The sequence below is a fragment of the Polyodon spathula genome, chromosome 3, assembly GCF_017654505.1.
Source record: "Polyodon spathula isolate WHYD16114869_AA chromosome 3, ASM1765450v1, whole genome shotgun sequence".
NCBI lineage: Eukaryota > Metazoa > Chordata > Actinopteri > Acipenseriformes > Polyodontidae > Polyodon > Polyodon spathula.
Genome location: NC_054536.1, coordinates 88,782,768 through 88,802,361, shown reverse-complemented (window position 1 = coordinate 88,802,361; position 19,594 = coordinate 88,782,768). Strand labels below are relative to the sequence as shown.

General features: G+C 35.1%; 1 protein-coding gene across 1 annotated transcript in view; it reads right to left on the bottom strand.

The window, feature by feature from the left end:
* Positions 1-18,810, bottom strand: part of LOC121313594 (histone deacetylase 9-like) — a 104,417-nt gene extending 85,607 nt beyond the window's left edge. Inside the window, exons 1-2 of the mRNA XM_041246292.1 lie at positions 18,734-18,810; positions 16,368-16,511 (exon numbers count right to left, since the gene is read on the bottom strand). Of these exons, the coding sequence (XP_041102226.1) occupies positions 16,368-16,511; positions 18,734-18,770 (181 nt within the window). The 5' untranslated portion in view covers positions 18,771-18,810. The remainder of the gene's footprint in view (positions 1-16,367; positions 16,512-18,733) is intronic.
* Positions 18,811-19,594: the final 784 nt, after the last annotated feature.

Sequence of the window (19,594 nt, the reverse complement as noted above, 5' to 3'; positions counted from 1 at the left end):
AGCCAAACATTTTGACCTGCTTAAGTACCTGCCTGGGAATTACAGGCAGGTTTACTTAATTAAATTAGAGCCAACTGATTCTGAACCTGGCTCACTAAAACAATACAACAATTAAAGAATTAAACCATTCCACCTGTGGCTTACAAGACTGCCACAAAACTCACATTTTCACACATATTCGCAAGGATAGGAATTATTCTTCTATATTGCATATTTCTGAGTCATGTTTAAAAGTTCTGATCTTTCTTTAGAAGCAAGACTAGATCACATCGAAACAGTTCAAAACCCCTTTACACAAGGCATCATATAAACATTTCTGCATCTATTTCTAAACACATTTTGAAAGAATTAATTTAATTATAAAATGTATCTAATCTTGCTGCCTTTTTCACCCTATAAGTGATTATTTGTTAGCACAGTCTGACATTCTGATGGATTGGTGATACGCTGAAGCGTGGAGATATCTTTCATATCACCATAATAAGGCAGCAATAATTTACATATTCTCACTGGCATTTCAATAGATTGTGTAAAATGATTTTAATCTGTCCATATTACAGTTCAAAAAGGTTAAAGCTGGCTTGATATATAACTTTACTTTATATGTACAGCCCATTATAACCCTAACCCTCTGTAGTGCTTTAGCTGTTTAGTTTGTTGTTTAGCATCCATATGCTTGCTTATTGTTAACCTTAAATCTCTATCCTTACTTGATATTTCAGGGCACATAATTGCTCTACAATAGCTCCCCCTAGAGGTAAATACAGCACTAGAATACTAAAGCCCATCTCCAGTGGAATTGGAAACAGACTGAAGGAATTAAGTCATAAAGAATACTATTTTTTAACATGCACTTGGCCATCTACCAAGAGACATAAACTGACTGACTCCTGAAGTTTTATTTTTTTTCAAATGTATTTCTCAGAAACAGTATTGGATGACATTATTGATTTCGTACTAAAGCCAAAAGGAATTCATTGCAAACATCTCACTTTTCCTTTCTACAAAAAGGGCTTCTCCCTGTGAAAGGACTGTGCGTTGGGTGACAACTACTGCAAAAAACATTTCCACTTTTTTGATTTTTAGTTTATACACTTCAACACCTCAAACTACTAACGCAGCAAACACACATGCATGCATGCATGCATGCACGCACGCACGCACGTACACTAACGCACACACACAGACACGCCCTGCATGTCATCTTGTAGATTTCCAGATGGATCCAAAAAGAATGTTAATTCATTAGATAAGCAGACTAATGGGAATGTTTTGCTAATGCTTTACTAATTCTCAGGAAAGGATACTTACAGATCTAGAGATGATTAGCCATGCTATATCCAGAAAGGGGAGTATAATTTTTAAACCATTCTTTAAAATTGTTCGTTTATCACTATTTTTAATTATTTTAACCACAAAGCAGAGAAATGTGATGTTACAAAAAAATGCCCTACTGTGCAACGGACTATTCCAGTTTTTCCTAAACATTCCCTTTATCACAGATCAAATGTAATTGTTAAAATTTTAATGCGATTTAATCATCTTGGTAATACTCACACAGAAGTAATAAAGCAGTTTCACTGAAAATGTAAAGCCTTATCGGTTTTCACAGTATTTGTAGAACTTTTAACAAAATGGGAAAGACAGAAAGAGGTCTTAAGTTAAATTGCATATTGTCACTCTTTCAATAATCACACACCAAGGTTTGTTCAGCAAATTACACGGCAAGCTGAAAGATGTGCAATCTGTCACCTTAAACACTAAAATCCATGAAAAACACTGTGACAGGCACCCTGGAGATCAAAGCTTGGAACAAAGGAATGAGTTGACATGGAGCACAAGCTCTGGACCATAAGGAAGAATGAAAAGATTAGCAGAAAAATTCATGATGACACCTCAGGCAGGTGGGAGTGTTTCTGTTTATATAATCAAGCCCTATGTTCTTCAGTGATAAGGCTGTAAACAACAATGTGACACCAGCAGCACTGACAGAAGTCTACTGTTTTACTTCACAGCAGTGAGTAATCACTATCAAAATAAGTTCTATACCTGACCGGTGTCATGAGTTTTTAGAAAAGAAAGAAAGAAAGAAAGAATGAATGCAAGAATACAATTTACTGTATGTGATTGTGAAAACTACAATTGCATTATATGTAGAAATCTCATCATTAAACGATTCCCCAAATTCAACTGTTTAATTGAGGTTATTTTTAATACTTTGGATTTGTTATATTTCACGCAACAGGAGGGTGATTGGTTATTCATCTATCATAATTTGTGAAACAACTAGAGCAACTCATGAATGTTCATGGTGTAATCTAAACCTTAACCCTAATCCTAACCCTATATTTAGCCCTAACCCTAACCCTAACCTTAACCCAGAGGTTTGTTTTATTTTTAGATCCACTTTTTTCCTAGGTAAGACAAAGGAGGTTTTGATTGTGTGCAAGCATACTAGTGCATTGATTTGCCATTGAATAAATACGAGTTTAGGCTTAAGCTGTTTTTTTACATATTGTGTAACATTTTAATTTATTTTCCACTCCTTTTGGAATAAAGGGTGCAAATGACATTACACATTATGCTTATACGGTGGACTGTTATTCGTCATGGTAAAAGCATTGCAAAGTATAGCAAAATACAGGCAGTCAGGATACAATTCAAAGGGCATAGGGGCATGATATAAACCGCAAAATTCAGGCACCAAGCAAAATAATCTGTCATACAATGACATTAGAAATACATGCAGCAAAGGAGAAGGCATATTAATGGGGGACTTCAACTTCCCCCGTATAAAATGGGAAAACCCAGTGGGGAGCATGACAGCTGAAATTGAAATGGTGGAAATGACAAATGACTGCTTCCTAACAAAATTTGTCAAGGCACCAACTAGTGGGGGGCATGCCTTGATTTAGTCTTTTCAAATAACGAAGACAGAATAACTAAAACAGAGGTCAGAGAACCACTGGCAAACTCAGATCACAACATGGTCTCATTTGATGAGCTTTTTAAAACCCCAAAAGTAATGACTAAAGCTAGTTTACAATTTTAGAAATGCAAACTATGAAGGTATGAAACAAAGACTAACAGAAGTAGATTGAAATAAAATAGAGAAAACATCCACAGAATGTAGTACAAAACAGTTACATCCCAAAAGTAGACAAATCTAAACCTAAAACAAAATGGCCAAAATGGTTTAATAAATAAAAATGGATCAATTAAAAAAAATATTTGGAGAAAAAGGCACTATACAGAACATTTAAAAGGGACCAAGAATAAGGTACACAGAAAGAGTACTTGGAACTGTAAACGTAAGTCATAAAGGGTTAGGAAGGCCAAGAAAGAGAGACAGATAGAAATGAGCACTGCTAAGGGGCTAAAACCAATTCCAAAAAGTTTTCCCAAATTATAACAGCAAGAGAACATTCAAAGAGGAGGTAAAATGCCTAAGAGATACAAATGGCAAAACCATAGACAAAGAGAAATAGAAAATATATTAAATGATTACTTTTCACAAGATTTTACAGAGGAGGATACAGGCAACATGCCCCACCTATCGACCTGTTCCTATCCAGTTTTAAGTAACTTTAGCATAACAGAGGCAGAAGTGTTAAAGGGACTAGGAGCTCTTAAAATAAACAAATCCCCTGGGCTGGAAGAGATCCTCCCAGTAGTACTCAAAGAAATGAAAGAAGTTATTTACAAACTGCTAACCAAGATCATGCAACAATTTACTGACACAGGGGTTGTACTGACAGACTGGAGAATTTCAAACGTAATACCGATCCAAAAAAAGGGAGACAAAAATGAACCAGGTAACTACAGACCAATAAGCCTGACTTCTATTATATGTAAACTGATGGAAACTATAATAGGATCCAAAACGGAAAATTGCCTATATGGTAACAGTATCCTGAGAGACACAGCATGGTTTTAGGAAAGGGAGATCGTGTCTAACTAACCTGCAAGATTTTTTTTGAGGATGCAACATCAACAATGGATAATTGCAAAGCATGACATGGTTTATTTAGATTTTCAGAAAGCTTTTGACAAAGTCCTCCATAAAAGATTCATTGTCAAACTGAACGCAGTAGGGATTCAAAGTAATGCATGGACATGGATTAGGGAGTGGTTAACATGTAGAAAATAGAAAGTACTGATTAGAGGAGAAACCTCAAGTGGAGTACCACAGGGATCAGTATTGGGTCCTCTGCTCTTCTTAATCTACATTAATGAGTTGGATTCTGGTATAGTAAGCAAATTTGTTAAATTTGCAGACGACACAAAAATAGGAGGAGTGGCAAACACTGTTGCAGCAGCAAAGGTCATTCAAAATGATCTAGACAGCATTCAGAACTGGGCAGACACATAGCAAATTACATTTAATAAAGAAAAGTGTAAGGTACTGCACGCAGGCAATAAAGATGTGCATTATAAATATCATATGGTAGATACTGAAACTAAAGAAGAAATCTATGAAATTGAAGAAGGAATCTATGAAAAAGACCTAGGAGTTTATGTTGACTCAGAAATATCTTCATCTAGACAATGTGGAGAAGTTATAAAAAAGGTCAGCAAGACAAGACCAAGCAAGCAAGATGGGCCGGATGTCTCCCTGTCGTTTGTAAATTTCTTCTTATAAACTGTGAAAATGCAGGTTCATTGCAAACATGTGAGGTAAGTATAGGAAACTTTTACAAGAGAAAGAATATTTTAAAATGGACTCTTTAACCCCATGTCCAGACATCTTTTGTGTAGACAACTAATGAAGCATTGTTGTAGGTGTTGTATTTTTAAGCAATTTTAATTATTGTAAATAACTGTTATTCTGCCCTGCAACTAGTTGATTTAAAAGGTGTCTGGTGTTACTTGGACAGAACAAAATAGCAGATATTCAGGAATAAAAATACAAAAGTGCAGCTATATATTTTGGAAATTTTTTTGTTGATGTAAATTACAACGTCAACCACTGGGCTACACTGTAAATACCAAAGAACCTGCAATTACAGCATGAAGCTACTGGGTGACACTCTCAAGTGAAGGTGAAAGGCAGTGTAAAGGGAAATATTTTAACAGCCACAACACACATTCATTACAAAAAACTTTGTTAGAATACAAACTAATAAATGCTACAGAACCATTTGCTCAAATTTGATTAAAGTTTGCATAGACATTGCAAGCAGTTATTCCATATTCTGTGTAAGTGCAGCTCATGCCAACACTACTGACACCTGATTGGCTGTGCTTTATAAGGCTATTCTTTAAGAACCGCTTATCTCAATGTATACCATATACTTTGAATGCAGCTCACTGTGATATACTTTTCAGAGTTTCATAACATGATAGGCTGAGATATTGAAAGCTTTATCTTGGAAACTGCTTGCCAAAGTGTGATGACATTTTTTCCATTGATTATAATATATTCTAGATATATTCTGATTACTTACATCCTTGAGGCACAGGGCCCTAGGCTGAGATTTTGTAAGATATGTCTTTCCACATGACATGTGGGTTATTGTGGTTATTTGTAGGCTCAGAGAGGCAGGCATGCTTCCTGGGTGTAACTCAACACCAGCAAAACTGTTTACTGCACTTTAATATACACAATGATGTCTGCCATTATTGTACTTTTGCTTACTTTATTACTTCTTGCACCGACTTTAAAATCAGAACCTAATTGTTTTTTGTTTTGTTTTTTTTCGTCCGTGATCTCTTTGTTGTTATGGTCCAACACAACCACACTCTACCCCAGCTATAAAAAAAAAAAAAAACATTTGCCAAGCCTTTTGAGATGTTATAGTAATAAAATAATGGCTTGGAACATATTATTGAGGAGTTTGTTGATAAAACAAGTGATCAGGATTTATCAGTATGCACGATTATGAAGAGGTATGTGATAAATACAGCTAACTAGGTGTGGTGCAGGGCTGGAGATGCAGTACTGAGTGTCCTGTTGATATGCAGTGCCTTTTAAACCTGTTTTACTGTGAATAAAATTACTTTTAAACAGTGCGTGTGAAAATAAATTGGACTGGATGTGCCTGACGGTGCTGAATAAATGGACCGCAAAGGGTTAACCAATCAAGAATTGTAATTGAATGACAGCACTAATTATAATTAATGTTATACACAGGGGGGGATTTTTATTTGATTTTTATGCACCATCCACCCCCCCCCCCCCCCCCCCGTTATCTTTTATAATACAAATCCTATTGAAAAACATATTGAAAGATATCCTATTGAAAGATTCAAAGACACAATGTCACAAAGTTTTATGTTCCAAAGGACATCGCTGTACCCCCTTATCTTTGCCAAAATATTAATGGAAATGAAGATGAAACCATAACTATAGCAAGGTCGATGACACTGCTGTAGAAGCAGCGCAGGCTGTATGGGAAAATCAAGCACATAAATGACATTGACAGTGTTAGAAAATAGTCTCAGAATGTTACAAGGACTGTTTGTATTTTTATTTGGAGAAAACATTGTGTTCCTTTTTTATTAGTTCAACTTTTAAATGAGGAAGTCTTATTAGAACTTTAAAATAACCTGCCAGGCCAAATTATCACAAGGGCTCCGTTCATACATGGCTACAAATATATCAAAGGGGGTTGTTTTATTAATAGAATAATGTTGGCCTTGTTTAAAAATGTTCTTAACCATTATACTGAGTCAAGTGACACTACTGTACAAATATCTTATGAAACCAAAGAAAAACATCTGTGTTTGAAAAGCATTGTCAGAAATCTGTTGATGGTATATTCATTTTATTAGCATGTCAGACTGAGAACATGCTCACTAATCATTTATGACTACAGGAAAGAGATATTAATATTGTTTACAGAAACCTCTAAATAGGATAACGGGAAGAGAAGGAAGCAAACATTCTTTCAGATAGTTTATATTTTAAGGTTTTAAAATAAACTTTTCAAGTACTATGCTCTTCCACAGCAAATTCTGAGAGTGATAAAACATTCAAAATACTGTTTGGGCGGACCTATGAAAGAACCGTTTTCTTCAACCATATGTTTTATGTCATTCCTGACAGGGAATTCACAATGCTAAGCATACACCTTTTACAAATGAAAATTCACTGGAAATGATCGAGGGCTGTGTTGAGGAAGAGACATTGGGAATTGATAACAGAAGATATGTGCTTATAACAGAGAAGAGTAAGGAGATTCCCCTTGGCTTGCAGATAGCCGCCCTCATGGAGGTGAAACCGAATCATTCTGGGAAGCAACCGACACATCCTCCAAGGGGGATCTAGAGGAGAGAAATGGGAAGATGACAATGATAGACTAATTTGGCCAGGGGTCCCCCCTTCCTCACAGAGGATGAAGCCGGCAGCAGCTGGACTAAGGTTGGGAAGTGAGCTTCACTTACTCCCAAAAGAGACCCCCAGCACCCAGCAACTGCGCCACCAGTGCAAAACAGATGTGATTTATAATGGTTTATTTATTTTTTAAATATATTTTTAAGACTAATCGCACTGTTCAGTGGAGTGGCCCCCACTCTGGGCATACTAGCAATACTATGAAAGAGAAGAGACAGCAGAGAGAACAAAGCAGCAAGGCAACAAGATTCTATTTACACTTCACTGGACCAAGGGCTGCGTAGATGAAGTTCTGAGTCTTGAGTCTGTACTCTTGAGAATGCAGGCTGAGTAGCAAGGCAAAAACAACAAACGCAAGACAGAGAGCAAACAGGCCTTTGGGTTTAAATAGGGGATTTAGCAGATGTTATTGGTAGGAAGAAAGTAGGGGAGGAGTCCTCGCTCATGCCCCCCGAATAACACTAAGTTTACAAATAAAAGTACTCAGGCCCAAATTTTAAAGGGGAAAAACCGACCGCAAAAAGGCAGGTAATGTGCGTGTTCAGTATAGCCACACTTATCGTCAAATTTTATAAGATTAATTAGGTAAAGCAGGTGATTCCGCAATCAACCAATTTAAATACCCCTTACTGCAATTAGCAGTGGAGAATTACACAGCTCTCATAATAAATAGCGGGCTTGGGTTAACCCTGAGTGTGTAGGGTACAAATTCCAAAAGAAAATGAATGGCACACAAAGACCTCAGCCTGGTACTAGTCATGGTGATGAGGATGCTCGGAAGCGAAAACTGAAATTGTGAAGATGTGTTACAAGCTTGAAATACATTACCAGTACAAATGAATAAAACATGGAATGTGCAGTGGGTTCTTAATAAACAAATGGTCAATTAACAGTCAGTTACTAGTTCAACTTCTTATTTCACATTGAATAATTCCAGGCATATAGACTTTTCAAACATCAGAAACAATACGTTGTATTTACTTACATCCATGGCAGTCAAAAGGGTGGAAAATCCTTCCATTGTACAGCAATATGTTCAACAGCGATAACTACATACAGCTTCATACGAACAGTCTTCAGTTTAACTACGACTTATATCTTAAAGCCTTATGGAGTTACAACTCTCATATTTCTTATGTTTGTCTGTATTTCTTACTCTTTGTATGATTATAAAGCACATCTGTATGGTATATATGGTCAAAAAACTGTACTTGCTCTAGCTACAAACTAACTGTGTCACCTGTCCCTCTGTCCATTTTTTAACATTTTCTTTTCAACTTGAACCTGAACCAGTATTGTTAAATACCAGAATGACATATTACAAAAAATACATTCTGTAGGCATTACTAAAATAACTGTGGAGGATGAGTCCTCGTTGTATTACATGTATATGACTTTTTCTTTAGTGTGCCTCCGAATATCGTTCCATCTTTTCTTAATCTCCACCATTCTAATAATGATGCCTGCACTCTAGATGTAAAGGCTCTCGTTAGAACCTTGCTTTGCCACTGTGGGGAGACCGTTTAAGGTTCTTCTAAGAACCTTTTTTATATGGATTCAATAGTCATTATTTCCAGACTTTCTGTTTTGTCATGTAAGCTATGAAACATGTATTGAAAATTGGAGTTTGCAAAACAATACGGTACTGGTTTATAAACTGTAATTTACAAACTGACTTGTCCAGAAGGGTTAAAAAATGAGCTCTTTGCAAAATGCTATTAAATATTTCTTTGTCCTTGAAAACGATGTTTCCTCCTTGCTGCAGACAAGTCTCCCACATCACCTTGCCTTGTATATAGCTACTGTCTGACTGCAGCAAATTAACACCTGCTTTACAGAGTTCTTAAAATAATAAAACAAATACGAGGCCCATAATTACCCGCAGATTTAATAAATTAGACTCAATATTTAATAGACCTAATTTGCAAAATCCCCTCCCAATTTTAGTGGTTTCGTTCAGAAACGCCCCAGAATTGCATATGCATATACAGAATTATATATGCATCAAGGGCTAAAGCGCACAGAGACATTGCCCCGCAAATCACGTATCAATTGCATGTTTATGCCATTGCGTGTGTTTTATAAATCCCATCCAAGAATTCAGAACCCTCAGCGCCCATTTTACGGTTGTAAAACATGCTCAGTCTTTTTATAAATCTGGGCCTCGACTTGATGGTTTTTCTTTTGTGTCTCCTCAGATAATATTGAATAGTAGGTATCACTTTGTCAACAGTTTTAACTATATACATTATATTTGGAAGATTTCCAAGCCCTCATATCAAATATGTATTCAACATATATAGTTACACTTTGCAAGTTTTGAAAACATTGATTCAAAGGATTCAATACAGTCTGTGTTACATCCATAGATCTGTATTTCTCTTTAATTGAAATATTTGAATGCACCTTAAACAAAGGCCTTTCTTAATACGCATTTTGAAATCGTGAGTCGATCCTTTAATTGCTATGGCACCAGCAGACAAAAAGAGATACACATGATGCATTATTACAAAATGTAACAGAAAAAAAAAAAAATTGTACACAAAAAACAATAAGAATATTGTCTGGTTGCTAAGTGTACACATGTCTAGTCTGTTACTTCCCTTTAATACCACTTAATCATTGTTTCATTTTAAATCCAGTGTAACAGGGTTACTAGAGTTTAACAATCCAGACTGCTCTTTCACTTCAAGAGCCCAGCAGGCCTGAAGAGCTACAGCTCTCCTGGGATGTCCCTGCTGGGCAACAGTTTCTCTCCTGATATCCCTCCTGTGGAGACAGGAATGTGCTCCACACACAGGGCAGCCTGCAACCTGAACTCGTTTAACAGCTGCACTGGGACTCCAGATAAGCTAGGACTTTGTAACCAGAGTTAATGATTATGTCTTTCAAGTTTAACACACAGTACTTAATAGACATAATAATTACAGTATATTGCCTTTTTTGTTGTGGCTATACAGAACTTTAAATATTTGCCATTTCAAATCAGTGTTTTTATGAAATAAGACAATGAAAAGCTATGTGATGTATGTCTTATTTTTTGGCAGGGCCTTTTCAGGTATAAACATATATCACTGTGAATGTTATTCAATACATTGGTAATGTAATTATAAACATTGAGCCGCCTAACAAATATAGCCCATTCAAATGTTTTACTTAAAAGACAAGTAGTTGCCAAGTACCATATATATCCTGATAGCTCTTCTGGTTGTACTGTAACTGTCAGGTCTCCAGCAGAGGGCACAGCTATTCTACAAAGAGAAACTCAACTGTCTAGTCATAGATCACAAGAGAAATAGCACAAGATCCAGCCTGAAGAAGTAAAAAGAATAAAATAGGTCTCATTCTGACATTTCTAGTTCAGTAAACCAGGTTTTTAAACAGTCTTCAGACTCTGATGATACCTAACTTTTGTAGAGGTGACATTAAGGTTTTTCCTTAAAATCCCACACACAGTTATTTTCAGAAGTAGTATTTTTTATGGTAAATTGGTTGTTCGGCACATTATAAGGTAACAATAATCCTAATATAGGTTTTCAAATTCCTTGAGCTACCTTTAATAATAATAATAATAATAATAATAACAATAATAATAATAATAATAATAATAATAATAATAATAATAATAATAATAATAATAGCTAAATCGAATTGATAACAAATAAAACAATAAATAAAAGACAAACAGACAACCTAACCCGACTTTCCTGATCCACCCCTGAACACTGCCAGCTGATGACAATTGCTTTGCACAGCATAAATTATGAATAGCAAATCTCCCCTCAGTCATTTCATGAAAATAATTTTGAACTTGAAACCAGAAACTTGGAATAGTTTCTTATATTGAGGAACGTGCGGTCATCCTAATGTAGCCACACATGTTGACTTGGTCACAAACCACTGTCCAAGAGCAAGGAAGTCTATTTACTAACACACTGCAAGAATATCACTTGACTTATTCTGCACCATTACCAACCACAGCATCAAGTCATGCTGTGGTACAGGTTCAAGCCTGGGAAATTAGTATAATTGTACTGTGACATCCTGAACTAGGACAACATGTACCAGAAAACTATGGGCTTATTGTGATTTGCAAAAAAAAAAAAAAAAAAAAAAAGAATATTGGAAAAAAAGAGCCAGTAATAGAAGGTTGAGCTGCCAAGATGAGTTCTATAAATGGAAAGGAATTTCAAATGTGAAGTCTCCTCAATACACTACACATTTCATGAGAGCACCAGCATTGGTAGCATGATCCGTACGCACTACAGTGTTTGTAAAATTATTATATTCGATTAAGAGACCCATTAAGAGACCCATTGTCAAAAACAATGAGGATTATGAAGAAAATTATGTCTATGCAATAGGGACGGGACGACACAAGATATAGCAAAGGTAAAATCAGTACATGTTTGTATTTCTTAAACACTGCATGGTGATCGCTTGCACTAAAACACAATTTTAGTTATAAGAACCATCATCAGTACAACCATTGAAAAATACTGGGATTGTGAGGCCAAGCTGCTATTTGCAAACTCCTGATTTCATATGGCAACAGGAATACTTGCATGCAGAGGAGTAAGGGGCAGGAGATAAGGACTACTGATAGCTGCCATGGAATGGATTCCTCAGTGGATTTGCTTACCTCTGGAGAGACTCAAGTGAATCTTACCACTTGGAGTGGGTGGTGACAATGTAAAGAGAATGGAGGTTTGTGATGGGTTTGGGGTTATACATTGTTATGACTGGTGACTGATGAGCATTATCTTGGCATTCTATATAGTCTTTAAAGATGATAATCTACATTTCTTCAGACCTCTATGAAAGACCATTGAAGTGAACTGAGGGGAGACAGACGTAGGACAGGTGACACACAACAAATGAATATGATTTATAAAAAGTATGTTCCTCTCCAGTAGTCTTAATAGGAACATAACATTATACCTGATCAAAGTAAAATGTGTTATGTTGAATTTGTTTGATATTATTATCCATATGTTCTCCTTTGACAATGACTGCTAAATAAACATAAACTGCTAAATAAGCACCACATTCCCGTGAATGTCAAAAATAGAAATATGTAGCGACGTTTTAAATAACATGTTCACAGAGATAATCAGGAATAAACTCAAATAAAACAGGATGGTTTCTCCCTTTCATCTTGGCAAATTTATCAACACCAACCTGTGTTTGTAAGTCTAATGCTTTTGCTTGTTGGATCGGATTAAAGATCGCTCAATCATTTATTCTCCAGTCACTGTACACAGGTTAATTTATTTATTTATTTATTTTTACCCTTTTCATGCACAAAAAGAACCTTTAATTTGTCGAACTAATGCCAACATTTGCATATGGCAAAAATCTGTTAGAAAAAGAAATCTGTTGATTTTCATGTATAACATTGCCTAATCATTTCTTTCCATATACATGTCTATTTAAGCAATGTAACATTTTAAAACAGTAATTAAAGCAGTACATTTCAACCAGTATGTATCTAATACTGTAGTGTACTACCTTAATTTAAATATCACTGTATGCCAATCCACTGTGAAAAATTCATTATAGAGCAGCTATGCATTCCGGTACCAAACCCGAAAACGGACAGCACGGCCCTACACATTAGCCTAAATCTAATTTTAAAATATATGGTATTTTTTCTTTTGAGCACGTATAAATAATTGTACCTGGGCATTAGCAATATTAATAGTTTCTTCCACAAGTGAATCCCTCCTTGTTTCACTGTGTTTCAATCCTTCTGTTTTTCATCTGCTGTGGCAAACATATGCCATATTTCCCTTTGACTCGCCATGATATCAATAATATTATATTATAGAAACAATAAAATGCAATGCCATTCTGTTTTGTTGATATAATCACTGGACAACGATGAACTACCAATCAAAATGAATGAATGCAGCCAACGCCCTGAGATTGAGCGTGCGAGCAATTACCATGGCCGATTTAATTTCAGATCGAAAAGAAAAGAAAAGAATGATGTTTGAAAAACTTATTTTACTAGTTTGTGAAGAAATCTTATATGAGATTATATCGTGTGTCGGGGGGAACTGGGGGGGGGGGGGGCTGACACCCCTGCCCAAAAGCCTAATACTCCAATCAGTCATTTCAAGAATGGGAAATGACATTCATATACTTTTATTTTACAATTCCACTGGTGCATAAGCTATTGCTTCTAAAACAAAAATATTATTTTTGAAATTTATAATTAAAGTTTGGGAGGGAAGTTTAGGGTCAGACGTCAAACTCTACGTCACCAAATTGAATCACTCAATTTACATATTAGCTAATTAAGATTGTTAGCACTATGAATACCCCCTTCACTTATCTCCTCAGTTGCGTTTCGATTTCATCGTTCCCCACCACCTCCCCTTCTCCACCTTTCTTAAAAACAATTTCTATGTTTTATCAATGGGGGTCTCCGCCTCGTCCATTCGGCCAGGCAGCGAGCCCTCAAACCAAGTTAGGTTTGATGCCAAATGAAAGTGTCTATTCAACATAATCTGTAAAATTGCATACTCTGCATTCTCTACAATAATGTGATTGGTGTTTGTCCCGAACTACTGAAGACATGTTAGTGTCAATGTTTTACATGTTGTTTAACCATGTTATAAAAAGTACCTCTGAAGCTGTCTTTAAAACAGTCCTGCGTTAGCTTTGACACCCGCTTTACCTCAGGTATGGTGGTGTTTTGTAGTTTAACGACCAGTCCACATATAGTGTTATATAACTCGCACATAAAAAGGAAAAAGACCATAATGCACTCTCTCTGTGGAAAATGTGTTTATTACAGATGTATTCTGCTACCTCATTTTCAGTGGAATTCCATATTCAGGTACTCAATAGAGAAGTGGGAAAGGGTCATGCATTTCTACAAATATAATACTGAAATATGGAAAGTTGATACTCTTATTTGGTGCTTCCTCATGGAAATCCACAACATACTTTCCTTATGAAAACACATTCAACCAGCCATATACACAATTACCCACCATTAAATGCAGCATACTTTCCACACAAATACCATGACGCAGGCTATATTAACACGAACTTCTACTGAAAGCCTAGTTTCTGCACATCAAATACACAACGCAATGGAACGCACAGATTCACAATGATATTACTACCACTTCAGAAACATGGCTCTATGGAAATTCTTCTCAACACTTCTAGTTTCCTGTTACACAAACTATTGTGTAAAACATCTGAATTTGAAATTATGAAGAGAAATAAGAAATGTCAAAAACATTTTTGATACATGTATTATACTTATTGCTTCACTGTGTTATTTAGCAAACAACACAGTGAGATTGCAATTTAATAGAAAGGTGTATTGAAAACATCATGTGCTGAGATTAATGTCCATTTACTGTATATTGCATTACTTTAAAATGTTTTATTTACCCTTTCTTTATCTATAAAAGTCTCATTCAGATTAAGATCTATTTTTCAAGGGAGCCTAGTCAAGAAGGTGACTCTGGTGGACAGAAAGGGGTCCCGTCTGCACCTTGTTCACAGGGATATCCAGAATATAAGTATGTATTTTTGTTGCAAAGTTTTTAATGTTTCAGAGTGTGTTTACAACTGGAGTTAAAAACACAAACAAAACACAGAAATGTTTCTAGACATGAATCATACAGCTGAAAACATACCAGCTACTTGGTTGCGCTATGATTTTGGAAAAGCTTAATCGCTTTGGGAAAATCCTATATGGATTAACAGAATATTCATTTGCTGAAACTAGATTTCTTTCTATTATGCAAACTATTATCCTCCCTGTATTTATTTATTTATTTATTTGTCTTCGGTATTGACTCCATTAGCTGATTTTAGAGCTATTTAGTAGGGATCATGGTGTTTTGCTATTGTTTTCTCAAATCCAAAATGGAGAAATGTCATCTCTGTGAAGGAAGCAATAACTGGGTAGCAGCAGCACTAAATGAATACGACACATAACAAGCTGCACAGTGTTACGCCATCCGCAGACCGGAAACTTGCACTAGCTTTTACAAATTCCTCAAACAGGCACAAGGCATCTTGTCATTTTCAAAACTGTTTTCAGCCTGTGGTTTGATACAGCTGCTATCTACAGATAACATATCCATTTCTTCCATCTCTGCATAGTCAGTTTGATACCATAGATAGCAGCAGGCTGTTGCTTAGTATACACAATAGGCCCACCTCCTCTAATTTTAACTTCATATTTGTTTTTTAATCAAGTTTTTTAAGTCACAGGAAAATATATGTAATCTTGCCCAGTTCTTAATTGTACCGATTTCTTAAATGTTAAACAAAAATGGCAGATCTAGAAGTATGGACATGACTAAAGGTGTAAATAATATTTGATGAATAGACTCTCTCTAATGGCATAAGTCATAAACATGAACACTACTAAATGTAAAAGCCTTGCTTCTGTGGACAAAAGAAATCCTACTCCTGAGTTTAAAATATATTTAAATCCTTTTTCACTTTATAGCTAACACAGACCCTTATTTGCTACTAACAAACATATACTGTATTGTAAAAGTGTTTTTTTTTTTTGTTTGTTTGTTTGTTTTTTTTTCTCATTCGCTACAACTTGAGGGCCTAGAAAAAGCACAGACCATTCAGGAATATGAATTTCTATATGCACAAATCTGTAGAAAGTTAACAGTGTATGTTGATCCAAAAATAAACGGTTCTTGCTCTACTTGTACACTCCCATTCATATTATATGCATATATAAAACAAAACATTTTTCACAGGTAGGAAAACTTAGGAATACTACTTTTTCTTAAGTTTCTTCAATTTCCTACCTGTGGTATCATAACATGATACTGAAGAAACTTAAGAAATTGTAGTATTTTAGAAATAAAGTATTTTGAAACAAACACGTAAAAAAAATAATAAAAAGTATCCTAATTATAAATAGAAATAAGATAAATAGAAATAAGAAATAAATAAGATAACTCTACAGGATTAAGCAGCTGGGAAAGAGGATGGTGATTCAACTTAAGCACAGCGTCAGGAACTGACTTACCATAACCCCAGTATCTGTACCAGTGCATGGTTGGGGTGTAAGGAACATCACTCCCATCTAGGCCTCTGTAATTCCGAGGGTAGGTACGCTCTCTCTGGAAAGGCACCTCTGCATTGTAATCGGGTCTCCTTTTTTCTAAAATAGCTTCAGCACAAAATAAGAAAAAGAAACCACTACATGTAAGAACAGGAAGCCTTGATTGATTACTTCAGTGGCTCTGTATTTGCCTACCTGTCTGAAGCTCTAAATTTAGCAAAGGGTGTTTCACAGTTCTTCATACAACCTATTGCTATTTCCTGCAGTTGTGATGTGGTAAACACGCTTGGGGCCTACTTACACCCAACAAGCCAGACAGAAAGAAAGCAAATATTCTACAGTGTAAATAGTTATTAACGTCCAAAACTAGTGTTTTTCTTGTAAGAAAGTTAGTTTTGACAAACATGAAGAAACTTGCCTAAACTGTTGTCTACTTATTTTGAAGTTATGGACTACATTATTTCTTACATTATTACCAGTATATTGTCAAAACTTTGTAGTGGTGCAAAAAAAAAAAAAAAAAAAAAAAAAAAAAAAAAAAAAAAAAAAAAAAAAGGGGGGTAGTGGGGGGGGGGGGGAGTCTGGTATTGTTGCTACTGTTACTGCAACATTGTGTTAAAAGGAAAGGGGCTGACAACAACATAGACATGCTGTCTTGTCAGGCTGGACTCTTTTGTGGCTGTTGCTTGACACTAGAATAAAGGTACTCCACAGCAGCAAGCTTCTGCAGCCTGTTTACAATGGGGTATCAGCACAATAGCTTTTTTTATATGAAATCCCCTGAGATTCCCTGGAATTGAAAATCCTCTGAATACAATATTAATTTAACTGATACAGTCCTTTTGAATGTGCATCTGAAAGCATTATAGAGAAGAGGCTATGTAGAATACCATTACCTTTTCTCTCAAATATGGTATTCTTTATTGCTCTCCGCAAGGCCCAGCAAATGCTACTGAATAGCAGCCATCCTGCCGCATTTAAATGCAATATTTTTCCCAAAACATTTAAATCAGTGATTAGATGCAGGTATTCAAATGTTTCATTTTATTTATGTTTTTACTAAAATAATAAGTGCATAAAGTAAACTAAGGGACATTTACTCCATGCTCATAAAATATGTTTAAAAATCCATATTGATATTTTCATTTTATCACTGCAACAAATAGCTTTATGATTTTTCAAATGAATTAAATAAAAAATCCTATAAATCTGCCTTCAGCACACCCACAGAAACTACGGCTGTCAAATAACTAACACAGAATTATATTTTATAAGAAACTGTGCCACCGCCTCACCGCCAAAAGGCACACCTCTACTGCTTGGGAGTAAACGACAGCAGCAATACACCATGGTAAAAGCAGAGCTTACTGAAATAAAGCATTTCATTGTAAGGTGTTGCTGTACATGATAGAAAGGTGTGGGGAAAATCACAGTAAATCGCATTGCAGCTATGGCCAAAAGTTTTGAATCACCTTAAGAATTAATTAATTTTGCTTCATAAAGTCGAATGAAACCTGCTGAATAATGTTATGTTAACCTATTGAATTACATATCACTTTGTAGTTTTCCATATAATTAAGAAAACCTGTCAAAAATTGAAAAATGTGACACTTCAAAATCTAACATGAAATACTGTAGTACTTTTATGGCTTCCAGTAGACTTCTGTGTTATCATTTTGTAGTTTCTTTGACTACATGATGTTAAATAAAAGATGTAGATGGTCCTACTGCTACATACTGGTAAGCCATGTTAAATCAAATAATCTATATATAATTTGTTTGTTTTTCAGTTTTATTACAACAATGTGTTACTGCCTCAGTTTAAAAAAAGAGACAACTAAAGACTTGATGAAAATGCTTTGGAAATATGGTCTGCGGTACATTTGCTGAGATAATATGCAGTAAGAAATATTAATACAATAAATTAAGAAAAATCAGGTTTACAAACTTTTCTAGACCAACACATTTTGAAAATGTAGCTAAACACATATGGCTCATTCTTTCAGCTGATAAATGGTAAAAGCATAGCACAGTGTAGTAAAGTGTAGTAAAATCATCAGGAAAGCAGTGCTAAATCACAAATGAGTATGGTAAAGCCTATATGTACTAGTCTGTCTGCAGTCCATTTGTTTCAATGCACTTATGCTTTTAAAGTACTGAATCATACAATTTTTAATTAAACAGCTCTTCAACAGGCTGTTACAACTGAGGAAATAAAATAACTGGAATTATTTTTGTTTGTTTTTACTGTCTGAATTGTAAGTAAGCATTCACACTGCAAAACACTGAAAATTGAAAAATAATATATTACTTAAATAGTGCTAACTTACCTGTCCTACTTTTCATGGTGCTCAAATAACTTGACATGCAGCGTTTACGTGTACAACAAACTTCTCTGGACTCTTGTGTCTCCAAGTATTAGCAAACAATTAAAGGAAGTGGTTAGCCCTCTTGCTATATTCGTCACTCCCTCCAGTCGATAAAAGCACCTGATTTTATATATATATATATATATATATATATATATATATATATATATATATATATATATATAGATAGATACATTATAGATAGATAGATAGATATATATATATATATATATATATATAATATATATATATATATATATATATATATATATATAGTTATAGTTTTGCTGCTGTTTTCTACTGTTGTAATAAAGATACAATCATAATAATTTATACTAGAGTTTACATGTCACTGAATTCACTAAAACATAAATAAATGGTGAGGCCTCATCAATATGTAAAATGTATTGCGAGACTAACACTTTAAATACCAGTACATAATTTAACTGGAGCAAAAGATAGAAGACAGCCTGGCGTTTAACAGGTCATTATACTACCATCAATATAATATGGGATGTTTTACGCTCATCTCAGAAAGACTGAGAACATGTTTCTGATGTATTCTGTAAACAACAAAACCCTGTCAGTTTTCTTATAGGGGCACCAAACAAAATGGGATTAAGAAGACATCTTACTGAGATACTGCAGGTTTGATTATGTATGAATATCAGACATGCTTCTATTTATATTACAATATGAGGTGAATGCAAAGTGCTATGCTTCTGTTTTGTATAACATGCCTTAAAACAACACTGCATAACGAAGACTATATCAAGCTGTTAACTTGATTGCCAAGAAAAGAAAAACAAGGAATGAAAAAAA